The sequence below is a fragment of the Opisthocomus hoazin genome, chromosome 7 (assembly GCF_030867145.1).
Source record: "Opisthocomus hoazin isolate bOpiHoa1 chromosome 7, bOpiHoa1.hap1, whole genome shotgun sequence".
Taxonomy (NCBI): Eukaryota; Metazoa; Chordata; class Aves; order Opisthocomiformes; family Opisthocomidae; genus Opisthocomus; species Opisthocomus hoazin.
This window is the reverse complement of record NC_134420.1, coordinates 23,589,557-23,602,605: the sequence shown is the minus strand read 5'-3', so window position 1 is coordinate 23,602,605 and position 13,049 is coordinate 23,589,557. Positions and strand designations below refer to the sequence as shown.

The 13,049-nt window shown below is 41.3% G+C and overlaps 1 protein-coding gene across 3 annotated transcripts in view; it reads left to right on the top strand.

Moving 5' to 3' along the window:
* Positions 1-13,049, top strand: part of DENND2B (DENN domain containing 2B) — a 182,251-nt gene that overhangs the window by 70,209 nt on the left and 98,993 nt on the right. For all 3 annotated transcript variants that reach the window (XM_075427409.1, XM_075427408.1, XM_075427410.1), the window contains one exon: positions 8,322-8,426. In XM_075427409.1, coding sequence (XP_075283524.1) covers positions 8,347-8,426 — 80 coding nt within the window. In that variant the 5' untranslated portion in view covers positions 8,322-8,346. The remainder of the gene's footprint in view (positions 1-8,321; positions 8,427-13,049) is intronic.

Genomic DNA, 13,049 nt, shown 5'->3' with positions numbered 1-13,049 from the left:
TGAGAGTAATGTGGATGCTTTGCATCTAAAACCAAATTTTAGTGTATGAAATCTAAGATTTTTTGTTACATCAAATACATGAGTTTCTGCTGCATCCATGTTGGAGACAAAATGTCTTGATAAATGTTTTTATCATGTCTGTCTCTCTTTGTTCTCAAAAAACCAAAAGCAAATATAGTCTTCATGTTTGCAAGGCCAAAACTGTATTTTATATGCTGTACAAACATATTTATAACATTTAGAGTGCTGTCCACAATAAAAAAAATATTTCTGTCTTAAAGAGAAAGTATGCATATTTAGTTTTTAGTGACACATATTTTGAAGGCACTTTTAAGGTATGCTTTCCTGACAGTCCAGAAGATCTTCTATGAATGGCTGAAAATTCAACCTCACCAAAACAAAAAACCCAAGTGGCTGGTTTTCAGATGAATCAGTTCCCTGAACCAGACAGCTGTATGAGGGTGATGGGGTAAGGAAGTGTGGCTAGCATAGGCAGGATAAAATAAGACTATAGCATTTCAGATTGATGTCAATTTTAAGGGCAGTGTGAGAGTGTGTTTCACAACTGGCTAAAGCCCCATGAGTTTACACTGCCACTAAAATGTATAGTTAAGATAACTCTGAGCTCATAATAGTACCAGCTAATTGTACTGTTAAGTATTGTAAACCCTTTCTACTCTGGTGTCTCAAATCAAGACAGTTATGATTGAGCTAGTCAGTGTATTTTTTTAAAATACAAACCTTTTCTTCAACCTACACAGCGAAGTAATAACTTCTGATTCAATAGCAGGCATATATTTTTTTATTAATGTCTCCTTCTTGCTTCCCTGGGGAGCAGTCACTTTTTAAGGAACCTTCAGTTTATTACAGTTTGATTTGTCAATAAATGTGAACCTGTTATATTCAGTGAGAGCTCTTAAGCACTCATTTAGCACAAACGAGTCAGCAGTCACAGTGAAGTTTCTTCCCTGCTGGTACAACAATAGCTGTAATTTATCTAAATTGGAAGGAAGTCTTGTAGAGGCTACTAGCTAGATGAGAATCGGCTGTCGGAGACTGTACTAGATGTGACACAAATCAATATATCTTTCACTTATGCAGGAAGGAAGAAAGATTCAGTCCAAAGCCTGAATTCAGTCCAACTTCTTCAGTTGAGATACAATTAGAATCGTAGAATCATAGAATGGTAAGGGTTGGAAGGGACCTTAAAGATCATCTAGTTCCAGCCCATCTGCCATGAGCAGGGACATCTTCCACTAGACCAGGCTGCTTAGAGCTCCATCCAACCTGGCCTTGAACACTGCCAGGGAGGAGGCATCTACAACTTCTCTGGGCAACCTGTTCCAGTGTTTCACCACCCTCATGGTGAAGAATTTCGTCCTAATATCTATTCTAAATCTGCCCTCTTTTAGTTTAAAGCCATTCCCCCTTGTCCTGTCACTACATACTCTTGCAAAAAGTCCCTCTCCATCCTTCCTTTAGGCCCCGTTCAGGTACTGCAAGGCTGCTATAAGGTCACCCCGGAGCCTTCTCTTCTCCAGGCTCAACAGCCCCAGCTCTCTTAGCCTGTCCTCGTAGGAGAGGTCTCCAGCCCTCTGATCATCTTCGTGGCCCACCTCTGGACCTGCTCCAACACATCCATGTCCTTCCTATGTTGGAGGCCCCAGAGCTGGACGCAGTATTCCAGGTGGGGTCTCACAAAAGTGGAGTAGAGGGGCAGAATAACCTCCCTTGACCTGCTGGCCACGCTTCTCTTGATGCAGCCCAGGATAGGATTGACTTTCTGGGCTGCCAGCACACATTGCTGGCTCATGTTGAACTTCTCATCCACCAGTACCCCCAAGTCCTTCTCCTCAGGGCTGCTCTCGAGCCACTCTCTGCCCAGCCTGTACTTGTGTTTGGGATTGCCCCGACCCACGTGCAGGACCTTCCACTTGGCCTTGTTGAACTTCATGTGCTTCATGCAGACCCACCTCTCCAGCCTGTCAAGGTCCCTCTGAATGGCATCCCTCTGAGTGGCATCCCTTCCCTCCAGCCTGTCAACCACGCCACACAGCTTGGTGTTGTCAGCAAACTTGCTGAGGGTGCACTCAGTCCCACTGTCCATGTCGCCGACAAAGATATTAAACAGCGCTGGCCCCAGTACCAACCCCTAAGGCACACCACTCGTCACTGGTCTCCACCTGGATATCGAGCCATTGACTGCAACTCTTTGAGTGTGACCATCCAGCTAATTCCTTATCCAACGAGTGGTCCATCTGTCAAATCCACGTCCTTCCAATTTAGAGACAAGGGCATCATGCGGGACAGTGTTGAATGCCTTGCACAAGTCCAGGTAGATGATGTCACTTGCCCATCCTTTGTCCACCAACACTGTAACCCCATCATAGAAGGCTACCAAGTTGGTCAGGCACAATTTGCCCTTGGTGAAGCCATGCTGGCTGTCCCCAATCACATCCTTGTTATCTATGTGCCTCAGCATGGTTTCGAGGAGGATCTGCTCCATCATCTTGCCAGGCACAGAAGTGAGACTGACTGTCTTATAGTTCCCCGGGTCTTGCTTTTTTCCCTTCCATCACTGGAAGAGAGCAAAGCACAAACAAAACCTTACCAATCCTTTTTAATACTGAAGCAAGCAAGATAAAGCAAACACCCTACGTGCCAGGAAGTTCACATAATTATATTCAAAAGGTTTACAAATACAATGTGCCCTCCATAGTCTGAGAAGCATGGTCACCCTAGTATTAGTGAAAATTCCTTCATAAAAGACAAGAGAGTATGCATGGTAGCACTGGTCTCTGATTTTCATGTTTTCCTTCCATTTCGAAGCTGTGATTGCCCCACCAATGCAGAAGATTTTGACGTAATCATAGATAGGCTGTCTGTGTGCTGTACAGACTAACCTTGGGATGAGATAGTTGAATTAGTACTTTCTAAATATCTCCATGCCAAGTCCTTGTTGAGTAGGTCATTTAGCTCTTTAGGTTAGTTTGTATGGTATTGCATGGCTAAACTTGCCTAGCTTAGAGAACAAATATACCTGATAAAAGCATGTAGTTCTTATAAAAATGTTCTTTGGAGTCCCTACAGAAGCCCTCTCAAGGCAGAAATCTTTAAAGATTTTATTGGACTTTCCAGTTCATCAGAACTGATGTTGTTCTGGAAGAACATAATTATCTGTCTTACTGGAAGAGAATAGGCAAATTGCCACAAAGCTAAGCTGTAACTCTTAAACAAAACTTTAGCTATACAACACCTCTTCAAATGTGGGCAAGATTTGCTTAGAGCACTCAGAAAAGCATATAAATGTTTTAAACGAACTTCTCAATGCCTAGAGGCATTCTGCTGCAGCTACCGTTAAGAGGAAAACAAGTAGACCAAATTGGTTATTATTAATAATATATTTCTGTGAGTTATTCTTTATTCCAAGGTACTTTTTCAAAAGCATGAATTTGTCTTAGCAGCCTGTAGGTCTTTCCTGTAATGCCTTCCTGTTAAGTCCCCAGGTCTCTGCCCTGTGGAGCAGAGCAAAGCAGTAATATTTCCCCATATTTTCCAGATCCCAGATCAGTGGAATTTCAGAAGAAAATAATCTGCCTTAGACTTCAGAATGTATGCAGATCTCAAGAATCCAAATTATACTTTATAGATTATATTGATTGCAGTACAGATTGGTTTGGTCTAGGACAGTGTCCTGGGTTCAGCTGGGATAGGGTTAACTTTCACAAGCAGCAGGTTGGGCTGACCCAAACAGCCAATCGAATGGGACATTCGATACCATGTGATGCCACACTCAGTATTTGTGGGGAGCTGGCTGAAGGAGAGGCTTTTGCTACTCAGGAACAAGCTGAACATCGGGTGGTGCGAACACTGTGTGTTGTGTATGCTTTTTATCAGTATTATTGACTGTTGTTTTCTTCTCCCTTTGCCATTCTGTTAAACTGTTCTCATCCCAACCCAGGAGTTTTTGCCTTTTTCCTTCTGATTCCCCTCTCCATCCCACCGGGGAGGGGGAAGGAGTGAGAGAGTAACTGTGTGGCTCTTTGATGCAAATTGAGGCAAAACCACAGCAGACAGTTAAATGGAGTTTAATCTTTGCAACATGTGAGACAACAAGGACTTTACAGGGAACTGTCACTGACCATCCTCTTTCGAAAATAACATGAGAAGTGTCTAGAGCAGAGAAGTCTTATGAACTCACTTGATGTCCTTGCTGGACATACACCTTTGCTTTGTAGAGCTTGTACCTGTGTTAGTGATAATGCCAGGAGAGAATTTGGTAGCCTACATTCAGAGGCTCTATTCTCAAGTCATTATCAACCCTGCATACATTGTTCTTTGCCATCTTCCCGACATCATCTGCTCTGTGCTGCAGCCTGGGTCCCAGCGAACGCCTGGCTGAGAGGGCTGGAGCCACATAAACATCGTCATCTCCTTTTGCGAGTTCAGCATTCATCAGTAAGCAGCAGAATCTGGATTCTTCTTCATTAAGCTGCCAGAGAAACAGTGCCAGTGTTCCTGACACTCAGAAGACTGGTTTTGAAGCATTGCAACATTCTCTAAGGACTTCTTATTGGAACTGTATATTCGATGGAAAATATGCTTTAGAAATGAATGCAGAATATTAAGTGCATCGAATCTGTTTTAATCTAAGTAGGGAGAAGGACTATATGGATAGGAAGATATACTGTTGGGGGATTTTTTTGTTGTTGTTTTTAATACTATGCTCAAACAAACAAAAACCATACGTGTCTGTTGAGCTGAAGAAATTTCAAATGAAAAGTCCTCTTCTGCTCCCATTATACTAACAAAATGGAAGATGGAATGATTCAAATGATGAAAATGTTTTCTCTAATACATCTGTTGGTCTAACACATGTATAAGACATCTGAGCCTAGACATGAATAACTAGGCTCCCTGTTATTCACCTTACACAGGAGAGGAGGGAATCAGTTCTTGTAATGCAGGAACTGAGGGATACATTGTGAGTAAAAAAGCAAAAGGTTTTCTTGAGACCTCGGGAAGCTCTTGGCTAGTACAAATAAAACACTCAAGATTGCCCTGACTTTTCAGGTGTTTTCTCCAAGCCTAACTCTAGCCCTGAACCACTTGTGAATGGGAGTGAGCTGAGGAACAACTTGCACTGTAGTGGGACTGGGAGTGGTGCTTCCAAAGTGTTGGGATGCTTTAGGAAATTGAGAATTATTTTAAACTGCGAGGGGAAGAAGCGTAGCATTTGCACCTCCCCTGCTAATACCTGTTAATGGAATTAAAGATTCGACGATGCCTAAGGTTCACTAGCACAAAGTGTGATGATTTTCAGTGCCCTGTCTGTCTGTACAAAAGCTCCAGGCCACACTTTTTCATTTGTACCATTTTGGAAGTGGAAGTTGCCGATCATCGTTAGTTTTTGATCCTGCCATACGGTTCGTGGACGTTTTAGACAAAATGGATGTAGTAATGAAGAAGGTCCAGACTCTTACCATCCAGGTTCATTAAATTACCAATTTGAGAGTTGTCCTAGTGAAATTAGTGAGACCACACCTGGAATAAAGCACAAATTATGGCTAAATAGGGATTTCAGAGTAATTATGTACGTTTACAAATAAAACAGAATTCTGCATTTTGAGGCAAAGTGTAGTTAGACGGTTAACTAGGCAATGCAAAATCTGTGTGACACGACTGTTTTTGGCTTTTTTTTTAACCGTATGTCACAATACTTGAGAGGTTTTGGTTTTCATTACTTTGTGAAAAATAATTTGCAAATACTATGATGGAGAATGCTCTCGTACAAGCCCAAGGGATGTGATTCTTACCATACAATGAGTCATATAAACTTACAGGCTATCGGACTCATTCAAAGGCTCTGAAATAACTACATGACCGTAAGATTCAGTATAGTTTTTTCTCTGTCTCTGTTTTAGTTTTGGTGTTGGAGTTTGTTTTTGGGTTTTTTTTTTGGTATTAAGCCCTTGCTTCCAGGCAGATCTGTAAATTGCTGATTGACTGTTTTTCTGCCATGTTCAAGTTATTTGTGTTTTCGCTGCATATGCTGGGATGATACCAGCATCACCTGCAGTAACATACTCCTGCAAAATAAGCATTAAAGAAAAATTGCATAGAAAATCAGTTGCTGTCACCATATATGCCAGAGTCTCAACAACATGGGAAGAAGCACACTTAAGTCACTAAATTTAACATGTCTTGTGAAATTTTCTTTTAGAATTCAATTCATCTCTTGCTTGAAAACAAACGAGTTTGGCCTGTTTGACATTTAAAGTAGCTTTGAAATATGGGGTTTAAATAATCACTTTTTTTTTTATATTGACCACAAGGGTTTTTACCAAGCTTTGGGGAAGCTGAAATTTGAGAATAGCAAACCTCCCATGAAAAGCAAAGACCCTGATGCATATGTATACGTAGTTTTTTTTTTTCCATTGGATTTTGGGTATGGGAAAAGTGGAGTCTTAGTGTGCTTTTATGTTGCTATTTTCTGTCTGTCTTTTTTTTTCTTATGTGCCAGGTCAGTATCCCATCTTTTTGAGGGTCCATTCAGCTTGTTTGGTCTCGAACAGAAAAGCAGATCTTGGAAAATGACTGTAATGCACGCTAACAGTTGTTATTCACCTTATGCCACATTTATATCTGTTGTTCTTCTCCCCTAAACTGCTAATAAGTGATTCAGATTTAACACAGTAAAGGCATTGAACTGGTGAGAGGAAAACATTAAAAAAGCTGCTGGCTCCCTGTGGAATGCACAGTGCTAGAAAGCTTGGCCAGAATCAGCGGGTTTTATTTCTTGTCCCAAGCAGCCCTTTTCCAATCGGAACAGGCAGTTCCTTACAGTCCCATTATCTTGATAATGTAACGCTAACAAGAACAGACACCGGAGGAATCTGAGGAGCTTCAGTGTAGAAACAATGTTAGCAATTGGGAAAAAAAGTCACCACTTCATCTGGGAAAATTGATACGCACAAGACAATTGGACAAGGACAAGCAGACCTGGAGTTTGTGGTCAGCATGATTGACTCTGCCTCTGGAGCTGCAATCCGCAGGAGATCTGCTGACCTTTTTTGTGGCAGAACAGTTTGGAATAAGTGGTTTAGAGAATGTCCTCCTTGTTGTGATGGGTCTGTTTGTACAAGGATTTTGTGTGCTGTCAGTACCCAGCTTGCTTTTAGCATCACATTACAGTTGGCTTCTCAAGCAGTCTGGACTTACTGTGGGTTTGAGTAAGCAAGAAGTTTTGTAATACTCTCTATTTTTGCATGAACTATGCCATTAATGGTTGTAAAAATTGGTAGTTCTGGTCAGACCCTGGGTTGCAGTGCTGCAAAACATGGTAGATATTTTAGCCTATAAACTAAGGAGGGTCTCAGAAACCACCCAGAGTGCGTACCCGCAGAAGTTACCATTTTTACGTCCTGGGGATTACATCCTGGCCCATATCCGTATCATCATATTCTCCCTCAGTTGCAGCATGGTGTTCCCATTAAGATAGAGTGATGAGAGCAAAATAAATAATGGTACTGGACTGTTTGTTTGCCAGTGTGCAGCAACATTACAGAAGTAAGGCTCATCTTTTGGGCACTTAACTGGATATATAGAGGTTTTACCATGGCTGAAATTAAATTTACAGCTTTTGGGTTGTTACCAAATTGCTAGGAAATAACTAGGAATTAGTAGTGATTCTTTATATTACCAGAGGTCTTAAAAGTGTCCCAAGATGATTTTACTTAAAGAATCGTGGGGCCAAGAGAGAAAACTATTTGTAGATATTTTCATATCACAAGCAGATTTGAAAATTATATTCAACATATTTAGTGTTGATTATATTTCACTATTAGAAAACGTAATAGAGCTGCACTTTAAAATTGCGAAGTTTCTTTCCTCCTTGGAACAGCTTTTTGTGGCCAAATGCCAGTCATAGCTATGGTATTTGCAAGTGTCACACAGTGCACTTACTGGGTTCTCCGCGTATACCAATGATAGAAGAACCACACCAAACCTGTGATATTTTGTGAGCTTGATATTAAGAGCTGTTCATCAGGCATGCCAGAACTTGAAGCATACACCTAATTCCCATAAGATGTCTCCCTTTATCGCACTGGGCTCTGACAAACTTGGCTGTGGATGTATGTGAAAGAGCAGCAGCAGAGAGATAGGGTTTAGTTTTTTGGGATCGTAACTAGACTGATTGCATTTTGTAGAATGAAAAGCAGCCTGGAGTTCTGCCTTTATACAACATAGTACTTCTAGCAGTCCTGAAGGTTAATTGTCATTTGGGCTTTTTAAACCCTAATTGACTTTTCTTCTCACAGATATCCACATTTCTAGAAAGCAGAAATGACCATGACTGCCAACAAGAATGCCAGTGTCAACAGCAGAGCTGGTGGGAGTAAAGTGCCTCAGGACACTCTGGATAGGTAAGTGGTGAACTGCAGGCTTCGTAGACTCTGCGAGAGGTTTGTCTATGTTTGGAACAAAATCTCTGTTCAAAGGTAAGTGACCTCTGTTATGACACAGAGAGCGCTTTACTGGGCTGAGAGAATTTTTTGGTAGAGATTGGAGGAACTGAGGGATGAGGAAAGTTCTGTTTCTGGCATATTTCTGTCGAGCTATTGCTGCTCGCAGGCTGGTATATGAAGAAAGTGACTGCAAGGAAGGACCTGTGTGGAAGGCACTGTGTAGGCCTCAGGAGGTTTGGGCTAAATTTCTTGGCCATATGACTGCATGTCAGCTCTTTCCATTGCCAGTCTCCAGCTTTTATTTTGTATTGGTTTCTATTACTTTTTTTCTGCTCTATCTGCCTTGACAGACGGTGGGCGGAGACTGCCCTCTGTTGCAGGTCAGACAGTGAGTGTGAAAGGGCTGAATGTAAAGTACAGGGCTCATCTCTTTTGCTTTGCTTCTTTGTCCTCCATTCTGTAACATTAAATTAATTTACAAAGTAGACCAACTTTATCATTCACAGCTAGGGGAAAACTGTAGCCAAGGACGCCTTAAGTCCCCAAGCCTGGCTATCCTGGAGGAATCGGTCTGTTTAGACTAGACCAGAAAACCAAGCGCATTTGCAAATTTGTGCATGTATACTTGTGGCTAAGAAATGCTATCCTAATAAAGTTCCAGTCCATTAGGAGACTGTGACGTGACTGCACACAGTGGTGCCGATGCTTGTAAATAACAGATACCTTTCATTCGTGAATTAGTACAGTGAAATGGCCACAGGGGTAGAGTCAGTTGTTGCTCCCTTGTCCTTCACTTTACACTGATCAAAGGCAGTGCTTTGAGGACAGGAAGTTTTCTTTGGGCAACTCTGCTTTGGAATATTGCTTCAGTATGCAAGTAAACAACTCGCCTGCAGCCAGCAAGTTCACATATCCATGTCAGAAGGAGTCTTGTTCTCAGTCACAGCCTCTACAAAGTACTGCTGACTGATTCAGCCTGTGGCCTTCACACAGGAGAAGCTCACCCCCAAGCTGCTTTCGTTCTGGGACAGACAGTTGCAAAACCCTCACTGAATCTTCAGTCCCACTAGGGCAGCCTCAGTATGCTTTGACTGGGAAAGTTTAGACAACCATTGAAATAAAGAGCCTTTATGACTTAACCATTTGAACACAGGAACAAAGCTCTAGACTTTGGATGTCAACTTAGTGAGCTGAGCAGAAAGCCACACAAACTGTGCAGGGTCTTTCTTCCATTGCATGAAGTATCTGTTGACGTATCTTGCTGTCCATGCTGTAGTATTTTGTCCAGCTCTTCAGGGGATTCTTGCATGGGTATATTGTCCTATTCTGTTTTGAGGGGCTGTTCTACAATACCTTACACAATAACATGCCAATGTCTTCATTTTTCTTGTGTTTTGCCTCAAAACAAGACTTTAACCCCATTATAAAACAACATAGAGGAGGAATGTGCAAATAACTTGCAGTGACCTTATAGAGTCTCTGTACTGCAGTAATACTGTCACGATAGGTATTGCACATAGAACCAAGGAAAGACGCTCTTTGCCTTACAGAGTTCAGCAAATAACTCTGAAAGGCATTAAGCAGGCTGCAGTAAAATGGGTCTGTGCCCAGAAATGGATGTTGTAGAAGAAAAAAGCAGTGGAGGTCCTATTTATTTGTTGGATGCTTTGGGACAGGAGTGTGGGTTGTACCAATGTAAATGAAATGCTCTGATCACTCTGACCAGGCCAGGCAGCATCTGTTCTAGCCATACCTGACTGAGGGTACTACACCTGAGAAGCTGTACCAGGTTTACTCCTAGCTGACAGCAGTACAGTATGTGTGTAGGAGGGTTATATTGTTTTAAATTAGTGAAGACTGTGATTCGGGTGAGTAGATCACAGAATTACTATTTGATTTCATCCACGTGAAAATGAAATGTCAGACGCAAAAAGTCCCTGTATTGGCAGCTGCCAGGTAAAATAGCTGGCATAGATGGAGAAGTTCAGGCAGACAAATGAGGAGAGTTGGCTTTGGTCCTAGCAGGCAGATGTAGGTCAGCCTGAAAGTGATGTTGAATACTGGCTTGGTTTGGCATACACGCCATTGTATTCTGAACTTTTCCAAGCACAAACAATGGAAAAGGGAAAATATAAACTAAATTTGGAGATTTTCAGGATGGAAGCAAATGAAGAGATTTTTTTAACAGTTTATTTCTTTTCTGTTTTAATTCAAAAGAAAACATCTTTTTAATGGCACATCTCTGTTTTGTGTTTAAGTACTTTGGGTTTGTTCTCATTTTCGGTTGTCTTTCCATATTTCATTTACATATGGCTGCCTCTGCATTGCCTTCTGTATCTAATAACTTATTTCTGTCTTTCAGCAATCTGCCACACTTCCCACTTATCTACACGTATTCTTGAATCACAGTAATCCCAGGCAATTTTCCTGAGTTGGATGAAATGATCTCATCCTGATTACCAAGGGATAGGTTGGCCTGCAAGATAGCGGTGAATTAGTAATCAAGAGCCTTAGGTAGAACCCTGACCCTAGTCCTGTCTCTGTTAGTGACCTCTTCTGTGGTGTTGTCACAGCCTTCTTATGTCTAATTCTTTTGTTAAGTTGATTTGCCTTTCTTCCTTCTGGTACTGTTGTCCTTTTACTTTTTAAATTGTACAGTCGTCTAAAGACACAGATAACCAACAGCCATTCTAGTGTCTTTCATTAGGCATATTATGCTGTGCTAAAGCTCTACAGAAGTGGACTCAATATCCTTGTATGCTTCCCAGTTTGTTAGTTTGTGCCTTTGGCATCTCTTATTACAAAACAGTAAAAACATAAAATTGGGCGGGGGGGAGGGAGAGCGGCTAGAGGAATTTCTAGAGAGAGATTCATATGTAGATATCAAAAACAGATCCCTAATGATATCTGGCATTCTCGAGTTGTTTATCATACTTCCATCAGTGCAGACAGATTGGTGCTGGGAACTTGGGTCTAGACTTCAGCAAGCTTTGGACCTACTCTTTTGTTTTAAAACCTTTTCCATTCTGAATAGCTTAGAAACTACTGTGGGATACTAAGTTATTGGACTATAACTGTCAAATAAACTGTCTTTCCTTATCATCACCATATGTTTTGATTAGAAATTGTCAGGAAAAGATTTTGTAAGTACAAGTATGGACCTGAAGTTAAGAAAAATCTTTGAGTAGCACTTGGGTGACAAGTGAGGAGATGAATAGGTTGTCACGCACCAGTTCTCCATCCATTACTTTGCCTTATGTAACCTTCTTCACCTGTCTTTCTGAAACCCTGTAAGAGGATGTTATTTGAGTCAACCATGAGGATTCTTCATTTTAGTCAGGCTGTAAATCAGCAGAGTAAGTGCTGGCACAATAAAAGTTTAAGGCTTGCAAGATTTATTGCAAACGAGCTCAAAGATTCACTTAAACTGAATGGTGATTGTCTCTGTTTAGTATGGGATTTGACTGACGATTTGGAAATCTGCAGATGTGCTTTCTCTACAATTTGTGGCAGTAGAGTTTCAGTAAGTGCTAATGCTGGCATAACACAGATATATTAATCTCCTGGTGGCTAAGACATCTTTTTAGTGTTAGTTTCTTGTCAGTCCTAGTTTTGGTGGACTTTATTGTTGCAAGACTGTTTGGTTGCACTCGATGGTCTCAAAGGTCTTTTCCAACCCAAATGATTCTATGATTCTAAGATGCAAGGTGCTTTTCAGTGATATAGTATCACCATCTGGTTCAACCTTTTGTGATTCCTTATGGGTCAGAAGCAATGGTCAGTAAAGCCTATAGAAGTCTTTCTGATTACTTGGGCTCTGAATGAGGCTCTCGTAGATAACAGACTTAAATTTTAACAATAAAAATCTTCAGTGGAAAGGAGGTGCCTACAAGTAAACCTTGATACAACTGCATTCTTTGTAAGCATCAAGTTTCTTGCAGTAACTAAGATTTCTTTGGTCCTCACTGGAGGATGGATCCGCTGGCATGAGGCACCACAGCCATTTTCCCACTAGAGTTGAGCTAATCACAGTTTATGAAATGAGGGGGAGGGAAGGCAGAGTAAGGAGATGATTTAGGAGGATAACCATGAGTCTCACCTGAGAAACTGGTTGTGGGATTCACAGGCTTCTGCTGTGAGCACAGGAGGGAAAAACCTTTGGATCTGAAGAAAGTGAAGTGATTTAAACTAACAGCCACACTAATGCATTCTTTCTGAAGTTATCTGAAGTTCACTCACCGCTTGTTACAAATGGAGATTTTTGTGTGTCCTAGGTGAGACAAACTTGACTGTGCTCTGAATAGGAAAGTCATAGAAAGAAAGATGACAAGGGTGATCAAAGGTGTGGTGCATTTTCACTACAAGGCAAGAATAGATTGACTGGGACTCTTCCGCCTGGAAAGGAAGGGACTGGAGTGAAAGAAGGGGTAACAGAAGTTTCTGAAATGATGTACGGAACAGAGGCGGTAAATAGGGAAAAAGTCTCTTTCCATTTAAGGACTAATACAAATCAAATGAAACCAGAAGACGACAGGTTGAAAATCAGTTGAAAAGAAGGTACTTCTCTGCAACATGTATTTA